At 35.5% G+C, this 22388-nt stretch overlaps 2 protein-coding genes and 1 long non-coding RNA gene across 6 annotated transcripts in view; 1 reads left to right on the top strand and 2 right to left on the bottom strand.

Moving 5' to 3' along the window:
- The window catches only part of Pdp1 (PAR bZIP family member Pdp1), a 147412-nt gene that overhangs the window by 42670 nt on the left and 82354 nt on the right, over positions 1 to 22388 (bottom strand). For 3 of the 4 annotated variants that reach the window (XM_089695501.1, XM_089695510.1, XM_089695571.1), the window contains exon 2: positions 3621 to 3659. In XM_089695501.1, the coding sequence (XP_089551627.1) occupies positions 3621 to 3659 (39 nt within the window). Of the gene's footprint in view, positions 1 to 3620; positions 3660 to 8124; positions 8153 to 22388 lie in introns of those variants that run through there. The other variant, XM_089695562.1, reaches the window with a different exon arrangement.
- LOC149491566 (proton-coupled amino acid transporter-like protein acs) overlaps positions 1 to 22388 on the top strand; it is a 176738-nt gene that overhangs the window by 110843 nt on the left and 43507 nt on the right. The gene's annotated exons all lie outside the window — the stretch shown is intronic.
- LOC149491567 (uncharacterized) lies at positions 331 to 1524 on the bottom strand. The gene is made up of 2 exons (XR_016315656.1): positions 1069 to 1524; positions 331 to 484 (listed from the first exon to the last, which is right to left on the bottom strand). It is a non-coding gene; the product is annotated as an uncharacterized LOC149491567 (long non-coding RNA).

Genomic DNA, 22388 nt, shown 5'->3' with positions numbered 1-22388 from the left:
TAAATTAAGTTTATAAAACCTTCTCATGGTTATAAAAACATGGAATATAAACACTATTTTTGTATTTTATCCAAATAATTGTTTATGGGTATGACCGCGAAAAATTGTACCGTTACATTCATGACATCATAACAAACGTTACATACATGACTGAATGTTACTTACGTCATGTAAATTATAAAGCTTAGTACATATAACAGTTATCTTTTCTTCCTAGCATTAAAAAATTAACGTCGACACGGTGTCTTACACTCACACGACAGGAAAAAATGGAGATATAGGTCGGTAAAACCAATTCATATCATAAAATAATGAATTAAAACAAAAAGATGCATAAATCAAAATTGTATTGAAAAAAATTGATATTTTTTCCGCTTTTTATTCCTTTCTGCATTTTTCGTTTGTAGTTCTTTATATTTCTCGGGATTTTGAACTTGTAACTTCTCTCGATATTTTTTTGCCTTTCGGCATTCGTCAACGCCATCTGTAATTTGATTTTCTCATTTGAAAAAATAATTAATAAAAAAAATTAAAAAACCCGACTGACACTGCAAATTCATAACACGCAGTCGGAGGCTACACGGCTACAAAATATTACTGGCCTCTACCCATTCTATACATCTTATATAGCCTCCGACTGCGTGTTATGAATTTGCAGTGTCAGTTTTTTATTTTTTTATTAATTATTTTATTTTATTCTTTTTTTTGTACAATCAGGTAAAACATATTAAGCTAATGGAAAACTATAGATAAAGACCAATCCAATGATATCTTGCACATCAAAATCCGTTTAGCCGTTTAGATTTGAAAATATTATCGTCCTTTTTTCGCGCAATTTTTTAATAGACCTATGTGTTCTAAGCCTAACAATATGTCATGACTGTAACGTAACACATTTCGTTACACATCGTTACAATCATGACAAAAAATGCGGGCGACATAACCTTAAATTAAAATTACTACTCGATTGTGAATGCTAAGAACCACGAAGTAGTCTGATTCTATAGTTTTATAGTAAACCTACGTAAAGATTTATAATAATAAGACAGAATATATATAAGTACTTACCTCGCAATCGAACACTTTAAATACCCTTTTTTCGAGCGACAAATCTCACATCAACACAAAACACCATTTCTCTCAAAGAAAAAAGGCTGCTTTTGTTTTTTAACTGTTGCCAGCATGCTAAATAGTGTTGCCACTCAAGAAAATAAGAGAAGGATTCTGATAATTCTTATAGTATGGCAGTTAGAGACGTTACATACATGACGTTACACACGTATAAAAAAAGTGGACAGTTTTTAAAATAATAATAAAAAATCGATTAAGGCCTTGTGCATTAAAAGATTTTTATGTACATGTTGAATGAGAACCGAATAACTTAAATTTTTCATAAAAATGCGAGTCAGTCATACCATTTCGTAGGGGTTATCAGTTTTTGTCACAAGGGTGTTAGGTGGACAAATATTTTTTATATGGACATAAAAGTGGAGCCAGTAAAAAAAATATAAAATAAAATATTTCTGCAAGAGATAGATTGAGTTTTATGAAATAATCTAATAAAAAGAACACAAGCATACCTTTAATTACATATCTAAAAAAACACTTTTTGTCAAAAAACGTTGATGCTATATGGGAAATAAAATGGGAACATTGAAAAAATAATTCATGTACAATTTTTCGCGGTTATACCCTTATTTATCATTGAGAGAAGAAAAAATATTGGTACCTAGGTAGTCTATGTCCGCTGTTTTTTAATCTTTATCATGTAACTAGGTTTCCGCCCGCGCAGTCAAAGAAAAACTCGAATAGTTCCCGTTCCTGTGGGATTTGCGGGGTTGCGTCATTTTCCCGGAATAAAAAGTAGCCTATGTCCTTTCTCGGGTATCAAAATATCTCCATACCAAATTTCATGAAAATTGGTTCAGTAGTTTAGGCGTGATTGAGTAACAGACAGACAGACAGAGTTACTTTCGCATTTATAATATTAAGTATGGATTGGAACGAAATTCTATAATAGGTACAATTAATATAGTGTTTAAAGATTTTTTTTACCTTTTAACTTTGCATTGCCTTGAACATTATTATTTGAAACAATAATATGCCAGAGTATTGACGCTATTTATCGACTTTAGTAAGCGGGCGACGGTTCGGTTTATGGTTTGTATAACGTTTCTTCCGTAGTTTTAAAAGCTACGGTTAGCATAAGTACACGTTTATATAACATAAGGCCGTTATTGATTTGAGTTAGTGTGATTGGGAGATGTCGTTATTGAACTTGAAGTAATATCGCAGCATTAGCGGTACGCGCTCACGTAAATACATTAGCGCGGCCTGAAGCCTATGGAAGTTGGAACACACGCGCTCGATACGACCGCGTACTGCTCTACATCGTAGCTCCTCCGGTTTGTGTCTCGTAGCATTGACATAGCCATATTTTCTATGCCATTTGAAATAAACTGTTATCGTATGAATCATAAATTAAAATAATTTGGAAAATCCAAAAGTGCACGCCTCATAATTTTTTTTTTTATAAATATTTATTAATTATTATTTTTGTTTATTTAATAACAATTAAACCACATCGAATCAGACCCTGAAAAATGAAAGGGTTCTATTCCTGAGCATACTCAAGCGTAAGAGAAAAAAAAAGACTCGATTAGTAAAGTATTTCGGTCGCTATCGTGTTAACAAGAAAAAGGATCCGCACATACAGACACACGGACGTCCAAGACAGAACTTTTTTAAACTGTTTTTTAACTAGTTTAAATAACAAAAATGACATCAAAAATATCATGAACGTTAAAAATAGTGTTTTTTCTTAATATGTGTGTGTATGTATTATCTTACAAGTGCAATGTATGATACATAAAGACATTTTAAGTTTGAAAAATCAGATGTTTTGCGCGAAGTGACAGTAGTACCCACCTCAACGCTTCGCTTATGAGGCGTGCAAAAGTATTAAATATAAAGTGCTCAATTAATTATCATTGGTTGTTGTTTTTGTTTCTTTTATACATAATATTGTCTTCTATATCCTTTGGCGTAACGACATCACGCAGCCGCAATACCTAGTATCACAGACTAATAATAATATACTACGTATACACTATACACTAGTATGTATCTATGTTTGGATTCTATCGATTAATTAATATTATGTACATAGCTATATTATATCTATAACGTTTTAAAATATAACAACCATACATAAATTATTATATTTGTAACTTCGCCAATTGCATTTGATAACCATTATGACGTATTGTATAGAAGAAGGGTCGAGTTAAATAAAAAACAGGATATTAACTTATTACTAAACAGACACGAAATATTTACGGCACAGTTTGCATGGATTCTCAAATTATGATACGCCATTTAAAACGCATTAAAGAAAAATTATTTATTACCTACATAATGTGTTAGCTGGTAAGACAGATTTACATTTGTAGCAAAGAAACTAAAGAAATGAAATATTGAGCGAAAAATAAAATAAATTGTAAAGTATAGCGTATCGTAGTTCGAGCAGCCGGCAGGCAGAGAGACGAGAGACAAGTAAAGTCGTAGAGTTGGCAGGAGTTAGCGGCCGAGTGGAGGCGAGGCGGGAGGCTCGTACTAACCGTATTTTTTGTTGAAACTCGCCCCGTGGCTCAGGAAATCTGTTGACAAACAACCTCTTATTAGAAACCTATTGTTCTTCAGTATTTTATATATTTATTTACGCAAAATAGTCTGATACAATTGAGCTAGAGATAAAATAGTACAAGCAAAATTAAATTCACAATATTACTGAACTTATTAATATGTTTTTTTTTTTGGATTACATTGATGTTTCCGCAATTGAATATAAAATAATAAAATCTTATATATAAAAATGAATCGCAAAATGTGTTGGTAAGCGCATAACTCGAGAACGGCTGAACCGATTTCGATAATTCTTTTTTTATTATATTCCTTGAAGTACGAGGATGGTTCTTATCTAGAGAAACGTAAATATTATGTACCACGGGCGAAGCCGGGGCGGACCGCTAGTATAATATAGAAATATACTAAGAAACATGTTATGTATAATATTATTAGTATAATTAAGTAAAAAATATTAAGTAATTAATCATCTTAATCTTCTTCTTCTTATATATAAAAATGAATCGCAAAATGTGTTGGTAAGCGCATAACTCGAGAACGGCTGAACCGATTTCGATAATTCTTTTTTTATTATATTCCATGAAGTACGAGGATGGTTTTTATGTAGAGAAAACGTAAATATGTACCACGGGCGAAGCCGGGGCGGACCGCTAGTACTATTATAAAGGCGAAAGTTTGTATGGATGTTTGTTACTCTTTCACGTAAAAACTACTGAACCGATTACAATGAAATTTAGCACACATATAGAGGGTAACTTGGATTAACACATAGGATAGGTTTTATCCCGGAAATCCCACGGGAACGGGAACTATGCGGGTTATCCTTTGAAAACGCGGGCGAAGCCGCGGTCGTAAATCTAGTGTACAATATGTGTACAAAAGAGAAACGTGTTATTGATAAAAATATATTATACTAGGTTTCCGCCCGCGGCTTCGCCCGCGCAGTCAAAGAAAAACCCGAATAGTTCCCGTTCCTGTTAGTCCGTTTTCTTATGGGAAAAGGTATACATTTTTGAGTAAAGCAATGCCATTTGGTACGAATGTTGTAATCGTCCACCTAAGCCCAAATCGCCTGGTAGCCAGTGTCTACTCCCCGGCAGAAGGGAGGGAGGGGGGGTCATAGAACAGAGCGCCCGGCGCTCGGAAAAAAAATTCTGGCGGATTCATTTGGCCCTTTGAGTCGAGTTTGGTGTCGTTATCAGGTAACTAGATGATGCCCAATTCATTCCCCTTACCAGTTTTTTAGGGTTCCGTAGCAAAATATGTCACAATCTTTAAAATAATAAACTTTTGGCAGTGGCAAAATCCAAACAAACCAGTATATTTTTATATTTTTGTATGAAACTTGGTTTATAAAAAAATACTGTCTGAAAGGCCATTTCATGCAGATTATAAAAACATTAACATGTAACATATATCTTACCATTTTCAATGTGAAATAAATTATAGAAAGTACAGGAACGTTCGTCAGCGCAGCGTAGGGGACGGCTAATAGACCCGAAAAATAAGCAATAACATAAAACAAAAACCAGTCCAGTGCGAGTCTGACTCGCACATCGAGTGTTTCGTACTTATTTGTCCTATACCATGTTATCTTGTCTGGTAGGACCTGGTTAACTAATACACACACACACTTTCGTCTTTATAATATTAGTGTGATTTTTAATCATCTTTAAATTATAAATGAAGTCATAAACATTGTTAAAAATAAAGATATATAATAATAGAACGTTTTTCTATTAATAATAATGACAACCACCTCCACCATTACATAATTCGGTACATTTGAGCTGGCGTATTGGAAACTTCAATCTGGAATTGCAAGATTGCACTCACCGACATCTTATCAATTCAAAGCTTCTCTTTTCTTTTTATTTCAGATGGGCAAGGAATATTTTGATTTTTTTAGGTCCCTAAATATATACAGCCTGTAAAACTGCCCTTAAAGTGTGTTGTTTAAGGGCAGCTTCTGTGGGAGGCAAATTTTCGATTTGCCTGTCCGTTTTTGTTAAAATTTTTTTTGCGACCCTCATTTACTGTCACAGCGGGGTACAATGTGAAAAACAAACATGTACTTATAATAATTATGAAAAAATATAAGTTCTGGATAAGAGTATCCTTAAAATATCGTGACCGTCCTTACCTATCATGCATTGTAATAACAAACTTTTCAATTTCACTGTCTGCATATTTGCCACTGTAAAGTGCTTCAAATCCTCGTGTGACATTCGGATATGCCTTCTACACCTTAAATGCAGGTGTACCTATAGTTCTTTTAGACCTTCTAGCTTTGGAACACACGATATAGTAGTAGTAGCCAAAATAATGTTAAGAACAGTCGACAGATATGGCTAGTACAGAATATCATGTATTCCAAGCTAGAAGGTCTAAAAGAACTATAGGTACACCTGCATTTGAGGTATGGAAGGCATATCCGAATGTCACACGAGGATTTGAAGCACTTTACAGTGGCAAATAGGTATGCAGACAGTGAAGTTGAAAAGTTTGTTATTACAATGCATGATAGGTAAGGACGGTCACGATATTTTAAGGATACTCTTATCCAGAACTTATATTTTTTTTATAATTATTATAAGTACATGTTTGTTTTTCACATTGTACCCCGCTGTGACAGTAAATGAGGGTCGCAAACAAATTTTTAACAAAAGCGGACAGGCAAATCGAAAATTTGCCTCCCACAGAAGCTGCCCTTAAACAACACACCTTAAGGGCAGTTTTACAGGCTGTATATATTTAGGGACCTAAAAAAATCAAAATATTCCTTGCCCATCTGAAATAAAAAGAAAAGAGAAGCTTTGAATTGATAAGATGTCGGTGCGTGAAATCTTGCAATTCCAGATTGAAGTGTTTTATACGCCAGCTCAAATGTACCGAATTATGTAATTGTGGTGGTGGTTGTCATTATTATTAATACAAAAACGTTCTATTATTATATATCTTTATTTTTAACAATGTTACCTGACTTCATTTATAATTTAAAGATGATTAAAAATCACACTAATATTATAAAGACGAAAGTGTGTGTGTATCAGTTAACCAGGTCCTACCAGACAAGATAACATGGTATAGGACAAATAAGTACGAAACACTCGATGTGCGAGTCAGACTCGCACTGGACTGGTTTTTGTTTTATGTTATTGCTTATTTTTCGGGTCTATTAGCCGTCCCCTACGCTGCGCTGACGAACGTTCCTGTACTTTCTATAATTTATTTCACATTGAAAATGGTAAGATATATGTTACATGTTAATGTTTTTATAATCTGCATGAAATGGCCTTTCAGACAGTATTTTTTTATAAACCAAGTTTCATACAAAAATATAAAAATATACTGGTTTGTTTGGATTTTGCCACTGCCAAAAGTTTATTATTTTAAAGATTGTGACATATTTTGCTAGGGAACCCTAAAAAACTGGTATGGGGAATGAATCGGGCATCATCTAGTTACCTGATAACGACACCAAACTCGACTCAAAGGGCCAAATGAATCCGCCAGAATTTTTTTGCCGAGCGCCGGGCGCTCTGTTCTATAACCCCCCCTCCCTCCCTTCTGCCGGGGAGTAGACACTGGCTACCAGGCGATTTTGGCTTAGGTGGACGAGTACAACATTCGAACCAAATTTCATTGCTTTACTCAAAAATGTATACCTTTCCATACAAGCATGCCCATAAGAAAACGGACTATGTGGGACTTCCGGGGTTGTGTCATTTTCCCGGAATAAAAAGTAGCCTATGTCCTTTCTCGGGTATCAAAATATCTCCTAATACCAAATTTCATGAAAATTGGTTCAGTAGTTTAGGCGTGATTGAGTAACAGACAGACAGACAGAGTTACTTTCGCATTTATAATATTATTACTAGGTTTCCGCCCGCGGCTTCACCCGCGCAGTCAAAGAAAAACCCGCATAGTTCCCGTTCCCGTGGGATTTCCGAGATTACGTCATTTTACCGGGATTAAAAGTAGCCTATGTCCTTTCTCGGGTATCAAAATATCTCCATACCAAATTTCATGAAAATTGGTTCAGTGGTTTAGGCGTGATGAGTAACAGACAGACAGACAGACAGAGTTACTTTCGCATTTATAATATTAGTATGGATGTATGTAATATATTATTAATTTATATATTTCCTACTGCATATAGTAAACAATGCATATCTAAGCAATTTATTAAATTGTTATGTGTAAGTATTAAAATTTCTCACTGATTATTATCACTTAACATTACCAACGCTTAACAACTAAACCAATACATGAATTCAGATAAAACGACAATAAACATGATGGTAATTTAGCATAGCGCCATCTACAAGCTCTACATGGAACTACGACTACAATCTCACAAACCGTATCGCTGTTCTTCTTTCTAGTTCCCTTAATCGACTTAGATGGCGTTGGAGAGTCATGTTGCTAAAGTTGGACTTCAATTTTTTTTAGCTGCATATTTCCATACGCACTCACCGTTCCGACTCATCGTCTTCTAACACCGATTACACGAATGTCCGCTGACATAAAAACAGTTACACAAAACAATACTATTAGAGTGAGATCCAGGAAGTTTAAGTAGATATTTAATTTATAAGGTAAGGAGAAAATTAAGTTCGGTCACATGTGCGCGCGACGAGCGAAGTATAGTGCTCCACGATTGGCGCGCGCCGGAAAGTCGGTAATGCAGGCCGCTGCGCCATTGGCGGGCCGGCGCGGGGTCGGTAAGGCAGAACACGGGACCGCACGTGACGAGCTCGCCCGAAGGCCGCTCGCAGCTCGCTCGTAGCTGACTACAGATGGCGCCACTCGCCCCATTGTTTACTACTGACACTGTGACATAATTTCGCATAATCGGCCGCTGCTCGCCGCTCGGACTGAGCGTAAACACTCAAACAAAAGTTACGCAGGTCGCAGACGCTTGGAATGTTTAGATTCGGTGCGATGCAAAATATTTTTTAAATGATTCGAGACATAAATAATTATTACTATCTGAAATAATAGGCATACATATTATTGATTAAAATTTAAAAGGTATAGATAGGTACACCCTAATGCTTTTATTATAAGCTGGTTTTAATTACTGTATAAGATGTAGGGCGGTCCCTATTTACAATAATCAAATTAAAAAATAGGTATGGGTCATTTTCAAAATATTTGTACGTCACGAAATTGTCAGTAAACTGTTTCGTTAGGAAATGTCAGGAAGTTGTAAAAGTAAGGCTGTATTCAGAATAAGGTAATAGGTATTACATATAAAAAAGTAAGAAGTCACTAGTTAAAAAAAATATATATTTTTAGTTACAAAATAATCAACAAACAATCAATTTTTATAATTGACAACATTTCAAAATTTTAAGCTACTTATTTTTTTATTTTAATGAAAACTAGATCAAAAATTATGATACACGTATTTTTTGCTTTTTCTAAATATGGAAGTTTTCATTCAACTTTTTGAGTTTTAAAATCATCTCATTCTAAAATGTCGTAAGCGCCAAATGACGTCATACATACGGAGGAATACATTTTTTCCTTTGCCACATAACTAGTTTAAATTAAAAAAAAATCTTGACAGTTGACATTTTGGCACATTTATCACTTTGATTCGTCAAGCTTTGTAAATATTGTTATTTGTTATTTGCTGATCCAAATTTTAAACAAAAGAAACTTATTCACAAGTACTGATGATGATGACTTTATGCAGGATTTGTTAAGGGGTGCTGAAAATTTCTGGGAAACAAATATGCTATCCCAAAAACGTTGGAAAGTGTTAAATAAATACAACTTTTAGTAAGTAAACAAAGTCTTTTATTTCAAGAAAATTATGAACACTATATATTTGTATAATATAAACGAATTGGTCCAAATCCAATCAAACAAACATCACGTTAATGAGATTAAATTAGAAAACCAAAACACAATAACACGATTTAAAAGTTTGTTTACATGAATAATTCACAATAATGACATTAATATGAAATTTGACACATGCCATAATGTCAGTGATAGTTTTTTTTTTAACTTTTTTTAAAATAAGCTAAGGCGCATTTTTATTCCTCCGTATGTATGACGTCATCATCACATTTTTTGTTTTTATTTAATTTCTCTTAAAATATGCGATTAAAAAATGGAATAATTTTTTTTCTGTAATCGCAAGAGCAAAATAAAGAAACGGTTTTTTTCTTTCATGGCCTTATAAAAAATGAAATGTTGTCAATTCTCTGTTTGCTTTTCCTTTTCTTTTCTTCTATCATTAGCTTCTTTCCATTTTTGTCTTCGAGCTTCTTTTTCACTGTCATTAAGATCTGATATTTTTCTTTGTCTTTGTTTCACTTTCTCGAGGTGTTTTTTCCTTTTCTTTTCATATTTTTCAGGGTTTTGCTTTTTTAGTTTTTCAATGTATTTTTTTGCCGTTCGGCACCGGTTAGCGGCATTCTGAAACTAAAAAAAACCGGCCAAGTGCGAGTCGGGCTCGCGCACAAAGGGTTCCGTAGCAGCAAATATAATAAATTACAGTTAAATCAACCTATCTCAAAAACTATAAGAGATACTTTGATCAAACCAAAAATCGTTGAAAGAGTTAATTAGCATGCATCACCTCTATTTTTTTTAGAATTTTATACCCCGTAGTTATAAAAATAGAGGGGGGGGGACATACTTTTTACGACTTTGAGAGCTGATATCTCAAAAACCGTTCACTTTAAGAAAAATGTTTTTTAGAAAACTTTATATCATTTTAAAAGACCTTTCCATTGATACCCCACACGGGTATGTACATCGAAAAAAAAAATTTCATCCCTCAGTTACATGTATGGGGGGCCCCACCCCCAATTCTTTTTTTTACTATTTAGTGTCATATTTTTGTAGCGGTTCATACAACACATATTCCCATCAAATTTCATCACTGTAGTACTTATAGTTTCCGAGTAAATCGGCTGTGACAGACGGACAGACGGACAGACGGACAGACGGACATGACGAAACTATAAGGGTTCCGTTTTTGCCATTTTGGCTACGGAACCCTAAAAAGCTGTTGGATATATGTATTTTGAATAAAATTAAAAACAAAAGTAAGCATCACTCGTGTGGGTGGAAAAGCGATCAACACTAAATGCAATAAGGCAAGCGTTATCCCATCAGAAACCACTTGTAAAATTGGAGGCCAAGACTCACTGATCCGCTTTCACTATAAAAAAGTTATCAGATCCCAGGAAAAGTCAAGTCCCTAAGCCCGACTTTACTAACCCTACATCATGGTTTAAAAAAGTATGGCCTGTAGTTACAAAAAAATAATCTTGAGAGATTTATTGTTTTTCTCCTTTATTATTATTCGTTACATTAATTTAACACACATTTTAATATCTTATTTTCATACTTTACACATGAGACCACAGCTTTACCGTCTACAATTTACTGACGTCAGTAAATGTCAAGAAATTGTTCGTCAGTAACATGTAAAAAATAACCTAAGAAATACTTTTACACAAAACATAATCACATTTACCATTAGATTGAAAGTGCAATCTATTACTCTTGTCATAATTTAAGTATATTACAATTGCGGTAGGTGAATTCTTCAAAATGTACTTACTTTTGTTGAGAATACGTCGTTAGGAAATTGTAACTAAATTTTTTGCACAGCACACTACTGGACTTCTTCCATGTCTGGACGACGAACAAACTGGCGGCGCGTTAATGTGACCTTACTTTTCGTGACATGACCAGTGTTGCCAATGATTAGAGTTAGATTCCTCTTCTTTGTGATACAAGAAGTTGGTTAAATATGTCAATAAATCAGTGTCACGAAATTGTAACGATTGATAGGGACATTTTTATAATATGTAATTCTTCGTTTATTTAAGGTAATTTAAATAGTTTTATCTATCAGATATAACACTTCAAACATTGCTTTTTAATTATGATACAAAAAAATAGGAAGTTTCATACAAAAATTCTGATAAAAATATTGGTTTTCATTGTCGTCCACATAGGGGACAATCAAAAAATGTATGGAGCTTTTTTTGTTACTTTATTTTCACATTAAATTTATGTAAGAATTTGAATCGCAATTCATTGCTTTTTATCAGAAATGATATGCAGTATGCTTAAGTTTAGTCTGTAAAACGTTAACAATGATTTATTTCAGTCGTAACCATATTTTTTTCGAAGGTTTTTTAGGGGGACAAACATTTTGTAGTAATGTACAATTATTTTGAAAACGACTCGTATTTATTTTTGTCATAGGTACGGTCTATCACAGAATAATGGAATTTAAAATAAGTACCTACCCAAGTAATAATTGCGGTTAGCTTAAAATAATTATTTATCAATGAACAAAATGCCGATGGCCTTCACGTCATTCGGAGTCGTTTGTAGATATTCGTTCAATTGTACGTCTCTGCTGATATTATATTTTTACTTCTCCATAGATAATATTATTATAATTAAATGTTCTTGAAACAATTTGTCCGTGCGGACAATTTTGTATCGGATTCAATAGTTGCCACAATTTATGACGAAAACAATGAGGTTTTAAGCTATCAATGTTCTACATATTAATTTGTACTGTAACACTATTGTGTTACAGTACACTATACTGGTACTGGTACTGGTACTGTTATTATGCTAAACATATGCTAAATGTACCGTTAAGTATATATATTATATACCTATTATAGCTATCTACTTATTGAATTTGTTTAGTAACTTAACGCTATCATCGCTCTATCAGTAGATAATATTACAGTTAATACTATCAATAATTAATACTATTTTCAAAGTATACTCATCTACATAACTAATATTATTTATATTTCAACACTCAAAAATACTCATAGCCAAGAATTTTTTCTGGCATCCGCGACGACCCTGATTTAATGTCACGTTGCAAAATTGTTAAAACCGCTATTTGCGGCTTTGAAATCGATTTAACCACAAGACCGATGAGATTATTATTATGCTACTATTGCTACTTAATAAACATATAAAACGTATTCAAAAAATTGGTTGTCTGCAAAGTCGGTTTACTGACGATAGTTGAACGTGACAATGTCGTTCCGCGCTCTCGCTTGCACTTCAAGCCTTACATGGAACGCCTCAGAGCGAGGTAACGCCGCATGAGTCATGTTTTTTCGTGCGTGCAGACGGCTATCGAATTATAAGACGTTGTCACGTCAAAAATAATTAATTCGGAACACAATCGTGTCCACTGTCAACCGGTCGGGGCTCGTATCGAACCTACGCCATCCGTATCGCGTGCAAGAGCATGTTCCGCGACAGGGAGCAGGGCGCACGCATCGTACGCATGTGTGCGCGATGCTCCCGGGTATTTATACTTGTGCATCATCCCTCAGCGGACATGGCCTGTCATATTTATAGTGCGAGACCCGCCGCGGCCGCCGCGCAGCCGCAAGCTTAAGCGCCACACGCACCATAGCGCACCGCCGCGCCACCATGCATCAAGCACACCGCGCACCGTTGACAGGACTGCTACCGTCAACGGACCCTCTCTCGCCACTCTTATCGAATGTTAATTGATTACATTTATGGATTTGAAACCAATTTTAAAGGTGTCCGATAAATAATTGTATTTTATGCTGTTTATTGTTATGCAGATGCAGCTAGAGCTACGTTCATGTCAATCAGGTATCACGGTATCGGTGCGGTACTATAAAAGTATTTTTAAGCCATTAAATGAATCGAGCGCGAGGTATTTATATTTTTATAAAATATTTGAAAATTTTATTAAATTTCATTGTAAGTTGTACCTTTAGTACCTACTATATTATTATTATTTTAATGTCGTTCTCGGCAAAGACCCAGCAAATATTACTAAGCCTTAGCCACAGTAAAGAAAAACAGGCGTACCTAAGAGGAAAAATTTTAATAAGCAGCGGTGGAACGGCCGCGGCGTCGAGCTGCGTCATCGGAGTTCGGACATCAATCTCTAGTTATTCACTCAAGCACCAAACAATCGACTACTCCGTTCAATGTCGATTGTTTTGTTTTACTGAATTTATGAATTGTCATAAACTTTATGTAGGTACCTAGTTTATTGTCTTTACCTGTTTCACTTAAAACACGTTTTCTGCAGTTAGAACGAGTGTTCCCTAGATAGAACTAGTCTTAATTTCTGTAAAACCTTTTATGACCCGCGTAATACATCAAACGTAACAGCTCTGTAAAATTAGATGTATACTATAGGCCGGGAGATACTGACACAAAATTTCGGGTCATTTGTAACAGGAATCAGGATGGCGTTTCTACAGGCGTCTTAGTACGCAATGAAAAATGATGGTCAGAAGTCAGAACGCTGGTATCGGCCCGCGGACTAGTCGCGTGGGTGTTAGTCGAACTCGTCGGATAAATTACATAAGTCAAACGATTCATAACACAAAAATTTTAGGATTTACCGATAGCCCATAAAAAAGAAGTAGGCGGTAGTGTCCTGCTATACTTTTCCGGTGTGACGTACAGCCCGCCATACCGATGTGAATGCGTTAATAAAAAAATAAAACCGGCCAAGTGCGAGTCGGGCTCGCGCACAAAGGGTTCCGTAGCAGCAAATATAATAAATTACAGTTAAATCAACCTATCTCAAAAACTATAAGAGATACTTTGATCAAACCAAAAATCGTTGAAAGAGTTAATTAGCATGCATCACCTCTATTTTTTTTAGAATTTTATACCCCGTAGTTATAAAAATAGAGGGGGGGGGACATACTTTTTACGACTTTGAGAGCTGATATCTCAAAAACCGTTCACTTTAAGAAAAATGTTTTTTAGAAAACTTTATATCATTTTAAAAGACCTTTCCATTGATACCCCACACGGGTATGTACATCGAAAAAAAAAATTTCATCCCTCAGTTACATGTATGGGGGGCCCCACCCCCAATTCTTTTTTTTACTATTTAGTGTCATATTTTTGTAGCGGTTCATACAACACATATTCCCATCAAATTTCATCACTGTAGTACTTATAGTTTCCGAGTAAATCGGCTGTGACAGACGGACAGACGGACAGACGGACAGACGGACATGACGAAACTATAAGGGTTCCGTTTTTGCCATTTTGGCTACGGAACCCTAAAAACAATTCAACCATTTGTACCAGGTACTTTGTGCACAGGTAATCATCGTCCTGCAGCCATGTACGAAAATCGCCATGCTATACTTTTCGGACGATTCCAAATGGTCGCCATACCGCCGAAAATCAGCAATTATTATTTTATTTTTTTTTTTTAGCTAGATGACATATATACCGGTTGTAATCGTTAGCAGTTAGCACATAATATTATTCTGTAACTATAGCAGATTTTCTTTTTTTTTAATTGATATCGAAAGTACCTACTTAACCTAATGAGTAAAATGGCAATAATAGCTTTTTAAAAATAAAACGAGAAATATCCAAAAATGTTACATTAAATACTCCCATATTTTAAGTATTTCCTGTACATTTTGTATTCGAATCTGATTTTCAAAGTGACGTATGTATGTATTACACAATGAGGAGCAGAGGAGCTCTATTTATTGTTTCTAAATAAACTTTCCTGTAAAATTTTTCATATTCATTAATGTAGGTACCTAGGTACATGGGATATTCATAAAATAAATAAATAAAATAAAATAAGCCTTTTATTACTGTTAAATACTTTTACAATAGTTACCTACAACTTTAGAATCTCTTACTATCTTCATCTTTTCTATCAATGGGTTTCAATAATTATTAATTACTAAGAGTTTGTGTTTCGACAAAGGCCTTCTCTAAAGACTTCTCCCATAAATTTAGTATGGGTTATTCATATCTCATACTAAATGTATGGGAGTGTTTAAAGTTAAATTTTTATATATTTCTCGTTATATTTTTATGAAAGTTATTACTTATTGTCATTTTACTCATTACTTTCGATATCAGTTTAAAGTTTTTTTTTTTATATCTGCAATAGTGACGGAATAATCGCATGCGCACACGCATAGATGAGGAGTGGGTCGCTACTCTTCTATGTACAATGAGCCGTGAGCAAAGAACAGAATATGTAAACAAACTCATCTCTGCCGTCTGCGCCCAATGTGTGCGTGGCTCGCACGACTTGTCACTAGACTAGTACAATCACGTACGTACATACAATACTATACTAACAATAATTGATGTCGGTTTATTGTCGCTGGTAATTGTCAGCATACCCGCGCCCCGCGCCCCCACACCGCCGCGCCCGCCGCCCTCCCGCCCCGCGCCCCGCAACTCGTAATTGTGAAAATAGCGCGGAATTTTATTCATTATCACTAATGAGCCGCGGCCGATTTGTAAACATAAAATTATACCCGTACACGTGGCCGTACCGTCGATGCTTGTTATATTATTTTACAATAGATTTTAGTAAGGACATTCGAATATAATAGGTATAGCACTAAGAACTTTTTACGAAACAGTTCACATAAAATATGTCGTAAGTGCAACGGTGCTCTAAGATAACGTGCGGTGCGGAGATAATTCCAAAACACAAATAACAACAGACAACTATCTCGGCTGAAGATGGCGCGCCTACAATCTTATCACAAACAATTATTTAGCAAATCTTTCCTATCTCGAACCTTGATAATTTTTTAAACAAATTAAAATATTTGAGCGATACGAGATGTAGGTGAGCAGTGTCTCAGATAAGGCTCCGCGATACGACGCGACTGCGATGTTAAAATAATTATTATGATCAGTACGTGTCGCTCGAACCTTGAGGTCGCACTCGCATGCGGCCGCGGCGCCTGCGCTGGTAGCCGGGGCGGGGTGCCGTGCGTGTGACACACATTCATTGCAGCCTTTCACTTTTTTCCGCAGCTAAAGCTTTAATATTGTAGATCTCTCAAATGAAACATTTGTAGTCTCGTCACTCTTGGTCGCATCTGAACCCACAGCTCTTCTGCACTGAAATTGATGTAGAGACACGTTAAGCTGCCACTCATTGACTTATGTTTTAATTAAGAAGTCCTTTAATTTTCATACATATTGCCACGCAAAAGCCGATGCCCAATGTTGTTTTAGATTACCGAAGCGTTTCTTTTTTTATACTGTGGTAAAATAAATGTATTTTAATTCATTTAGCCTTACATTTAGGTAAATATAATTAGTAATTACATACATAAATTATTGCCAATAAGTAAGATTAGTTAAGTAGATACATATATATATTATATAGTTATTTATAATATCCCGGAGAACCCCCGAAGCGAATGTAACTTTAATTATTTGCGTTATGGTATTGTAATACTGTGGTGTAGGTACATTCAGTATTATCATTATTCATAACATTTCATATAGACTAGAGTAGATAATTTTTGAAACAAAAAAAAATCGCAGTCGGATGAAACCCATTAGAAAAGGAGGGGAATATGATAAAAATGTAAGGAAAAATAAATTACGGTCAATCCGAGTTCGGGAAGCGGGAGGGGGGAGCTTTTAAGAGAAAAAAATGTTTTCTCTCGATTTCCGACAAAACTACAAGTCCTATAGAAAAAAGTTCAATGGCAAAGTTGTAGGTAATTAAAAGTTCTACAACTTTTGTATTTACAATTTTTTCACATAACCTAAAAATTTAGGTGAAAAATTCAAAAAACCAAGTTTTTGGTCTTTTATTTCTATCTACTTCAAAATTTATTTTTTTTCTACGAAATTTGGTGGAAACTTACTTTATTATGTCCCAAATACACTGTAATTTATTTGATTGAAAATATTTATTTTTTCGCCTTATTTTGAATGAATACCAAAAAAACAACCTAATTTTCAATCGAAAAGTCACCCGTCAAAATATCAGCTTTTTTCAAAAACTTGGGGTGCCTTTTATTCATTGAAATCTCTACTTTCATATGGTGTAAAAAAAATAAACACCACCATAGTAAATGTTCTCAGGAAATGCATACAAACAGTCTGAAAATTAGCTTTTACTAAATCAGGCACACTTCTCGAACTACCTGAAATGTTTTTATCGACATCATTTTGCTTTTGAATATGCTGTAAAATATTAAACTTAGAACAGATAATTATTTTTCTTTTGAAATATTACCGAAAAGCCGATACAATAGAAGATATAGAGTTCAAGAAGTGTGCCTGATTTAGTAAAAGCTCATTATCACACTGTTTGTATGCATTTCCTGAGAACATTTACTATGGTGGTGTTTATTTTTTTTACACCATATGAAAGTAGAGATTTCAATGAATAAAAGGCACCCCAAGTTTTTGAAAAAAGCTGATATTTTGACGGGTGACTTTTCGATTGAAAATTAGGTTGTTTTTTTGGTATTCATTCAAAATAAGGCGAAAAAATAAATATTTTCAATCAAATAAATTACAGTGTATTTGGGACATAATAAAGTAAGTTTCCACCAAAATTCGTAGAAAAAAAAAAATTTTTGAAGTAGATAGAAATAAAAGACCAAAAACTTGGTTTTTTGAATTTTTCACCTAAATTTTTAGGTTATGTGAAAAAATTGTGAATACAAAAGTTGTAGAACTTTTAATTACCTACAACTTTGCCATTGAACTTTTTTCTATAGGACTTGTAGTTTTGTCGGAAATCGAGAGAAAACATTTTTTTCTCTTAAAAGCTCCCCCCTCCCGCTTCCCGAACTCGGATTGACCGTAATTTATTTTTCCTTACATTTTTATCATATTCCCCTCCTTTTCTAATGGGTTTCATCCGACTGCGATTTTTTTTATCTTTTCATTATTTTCAAAGGCTTCTACCCCAGTCTAATATAGTATAATTTCAACAAGAAAGTTCACCTCAAGGCTCAAGGTCGATAATAAATTAAGTATGTATAATATCAAAAAGTAGTTTGATAAAGTTGAGCCTGTGCAGCTAAGACTAAGACTCGCAAGTAGCAAGTATCGCGGAGGTATCGACAGTCGACACTAGCATGCATTCCGCAAGCCGACACCGGCCACGCGCGACGCCGCAATCCGATCAGCTCTTGACACCGAACTACGCTCCGCACAATGCCAAATGAGCGGTTACCATCCGCCGCCGCAAGAGAAAGTCCCAACTACCTACTTACAACTTAGCAAATCTTTCATGATTTTGAAGTTTCTCTTAAAGACTTCTATTTCTTTAATGTAATAAGTGATTTTACAAACGTAAAAAAACAGTACTAAAAGTCGGTATCCCCCACCGTAATAATTCATGAATGTCGTCAAAAGCAGTAACGCCGCGAGCCGCCCGCTCATCGGCTGCATATCTGATTCGCTTACTACCACGAACTATCTGCTATTATCGGGCGAACCCCTGCCATTTGTAATTAATTACACAAAGAAACTTATACTTAGTAGCAATTTTCTACCGATTATGGGTTAAATATTGAACTTTTAAAACTGCCACTTATTGATGATTATCCTGCTCCACGTTGAAGCGAAGCGATTCGTGATATCGAAATAATGTGGACGTATTCGCTGCAAACAAAAAAATAACCCGTTCAATCAGCTGAGTGGCGAATGGTGATGCAATATTTTGCTAAGCGCTTGTGTATGTGTTATTTGATAACACAACGTAGCTACAATTATGCTGTTCCGCTCTTTTACTGTGTTTTATTTTTCCTCACGAAGTTTGTGTATAAGTATTGAAACAATAACTAGTTTAGAGTCGGCAACAATATTAAATAAAAGCTCGCGTAATGTAAACATATTTTACTCTATACAATATTATAGGTCGTAAATTGTTATACATATTCCGAGCAGCCTACTTTCCATAGATAAATATTAATTATACCAAAATAGTTTGGGCATTGAAACTTCCAAACAAAAACATAATCCGCCCACGCGGGGTGAAGCGGGTGCCGCCCGCCTTATGTCCGCCCGCGCGCCCGCCGTCAGAGCAGCGAGTGGCGAGCGGCACCCGCGGCCCCAGCTAAGCGCAAAAAATATCGAGTTTCTTACACAAATAATTCTTAATTAATTCATCAATTACTTCAAAATCTATATTTTCCAAATATTATACTTACCTACTCTTCAAACCAAAAAGGGGTGCCAACCAAATTAGGTTTCATAAATCTTTTATGATGTATTAATTCGCGGAATAGAACCACCTTTCAGGGCTGATTACTCTTAACTTTTTTTTTAAGCACTAATGTCGTTGATTGTTCAGGTTTCAGGATCACCGCAGGTGGTAAATATTTATTTATTTATTTCGTATAGAATATAGATTATGTATATAAAGTTTTTTTAGTATAAAGTTTTCCTGAATTAAATCGTAATAGGTAATCCATGTATCTCAAAAATTGTCATATTTATTATTTACTACTATAATAAAATTTCACTAAAATATCAATAAAATATCAAATACTACTATTTTTTTGTTCTTCACCATAGTAGAAATCTATATTACATGTATATTGTGTTTAAGTAGAAATTTATATTACTAGCTTTCCGCCCTCGGCTACGTCCGCGCAGTCAAAGAAAAACCCGCATAGTTCCCGTTCCCGTGGGATTTCCGGGATAAAACCTATCCTATGTCCCGGGGTAAAAAGTAGCCTATGTCCTTTCTCGGGTATCAAAATATCTCTATACCAAATTTCCTGCAAATTGGTTCAGTAGTTAAGGCGTGATTGAGTAACAGACAGACAGACAGAGTTACTTTCGCATTTATAATATTAGTATGGAAGTATGGATATACTATTTTTTTATAATAATAATAATAATAACCCCGCAGGGCACCTTGTGGCGAGGTGTCGGGGAGTAGCGACCCCGCGGGAACCGAGCGCTCCCGGGGAAGGCCCCTGTCCTCACCTCTGGACTGCCCTGGTGGCAGTTCGGAGTGAACAATGACGAGGTTCAGGATCCCCCACCTCTGGCTTGCCTTTGTTGGTCGTCCAGAGTGGAGCCGCTAGAGCTATATGCTCGGGGGTGGAAGTGTCTAATGGCGTAATAGCGGGGAAACCCGCTCCGGGCCCGCGGGCCCGCGATGGTGAAACCGGTGCCGCACCTCTCTACACCCCTAGCCGTTCAGCTGATGTTGCCCCCTTGTTGCCATTCTCGGTAACCTTTTTGGGAGCCCATCGACCGAGCTGGCGAGTCACCGTCTGCCATCACTTTCAATTTTTAATATTGAAAAGGCAGACGTCCATAGTCCCCATAGAACCAATATACCACCACCGCCGCCGCCCACTGTATGCAGCCGATTGTATCTTTTATTTTGTGTCGTCTTAATCTTGTATTTCCTATACAGTGAAGAATAAATAAATAAATAAATAAATAAATACCAGCCCATCTAACACCCCCTTCCATAACCCAGTTTTATTCATTTCCAGTTTTCTGCAATAGTCCTACATTGGCCGCGGACTGCCCAGGGCTGTATCTCTATAGTGCAGTCATGGGCAGGCTGCGGCTGGTGTCCCACAACACATTGAATTCTCTAAAGGGCCTCTGCGTGTTGGACCTGTGTCCCCACGTAAGCCTTCCAAAGGACCGGGTATCTTCCTTCTGGTGGTACCAGTGTATTATGGAGAGAGACATAATAATAAAAAGCTGAAACAAGCAAATTACATGCAGCTACAATTGAAGAAGACAACAACTTTACTCCGCTTAACCTAAAACATAAAGAAATTCATTTTAAAACTAGACAAGAACAAGAAAATAGATACATGGAGACAAAAAGAATTACATGGAAGACACCTAAAAGAACTAGAAAAATCCTACATAGATCTACAAGCGTCTAACGAATGGTTGAAAAAAGGCTACTTGTTCCCTGAAACCGAAGGCTTTGCAATAGCAATACAAGACCAAGTCATCAATACCAGAAACTACAAAAAATACATACTTAAAGAAAATATGCCAACAGATAGATGCCGCAAATGCCAGAGACATCAGACAGCCCGAAACCATACAGCACATCACGGGAGCTTGCTCTAGTTTAGCACAAAATGATTACACACATCGACACAACCAGTTAGTTCATTATCTTCATCAAAAGTTAGCTGTTAAATATAATTTTAATAAAGGAAAGCTTATACCATATTACAATTATAAACCGAAACCAGTATTAGATAGCCCAACATCTAAAATTTATTTCGACCGCGCTATTCTTACCGATAAAACTATTCATTTCAATAGACCAGCTGATATAACCCTCGTAAATAAAATCACAAAAACTGCTTATCTCATTGACGTCACCGTTGACCGTACCCACTACCCAACACACACAACATACAAAAATCAATTAGCGAAAAGCTTCACAAATACACCGAACTAAAAGAAGAAATCCTCCGAATATGGAACCTTAGGACTGTTTACATTATTCCAATAGTTTTGTCATGTACTGGAGTTATCCCAACTAATTTACACCATAGCCTAAAACTTCTAGATCTACCAAAAAATACATACATTACAATGCAAAAGGCAGCTATATTAAATATTTTTTTTTTACGCTGCAATAGGGAAGCGCTTGGCCACGAGGCACGATCTCGCCTGATGGTAAGCTGAGATGTGGCCTAATATGGAGCGCGGTTCCCTAGAATGTACCTGTTCACTCTCCTCTTGAAGTTAAATACCTGCCGTATTGTGCGAAAATTTCTTAGTGACAGCGAAACTACTGTAACCGATATTTAAATCGAACCGTAAGTTACCTAGGGTCTCTTGGCTAAGTAGCCCGCGCCCCTAGCAAACAAACCCCTGAAAAGGGAGAAATAAAAGAAAATAAACAAAAAATAAATAATAATAAATAAATACACTTTATTCAGCACCAAGTAAATACACGTAAA

Source organism: Colias philodice, chromosome 1 (assembly GCF_061535455.1).
Source record: "Colias philodice isolate Cphi_HAF_F1 chromosome 1, ilColPhil1 Martin Lab GWU primary, whole genome shotgun sequence".
NCBI lineage: Eukaryota > Metazoa > Arthropoda > Insecta > Lepidoptera > Pieridae > Colias > Colias philodice.
The sequence above is the reverse complement of the archived record's forward strand: the minus strand, read 5'-3'. Positions and strand labels throughout refer to the sequence as shown.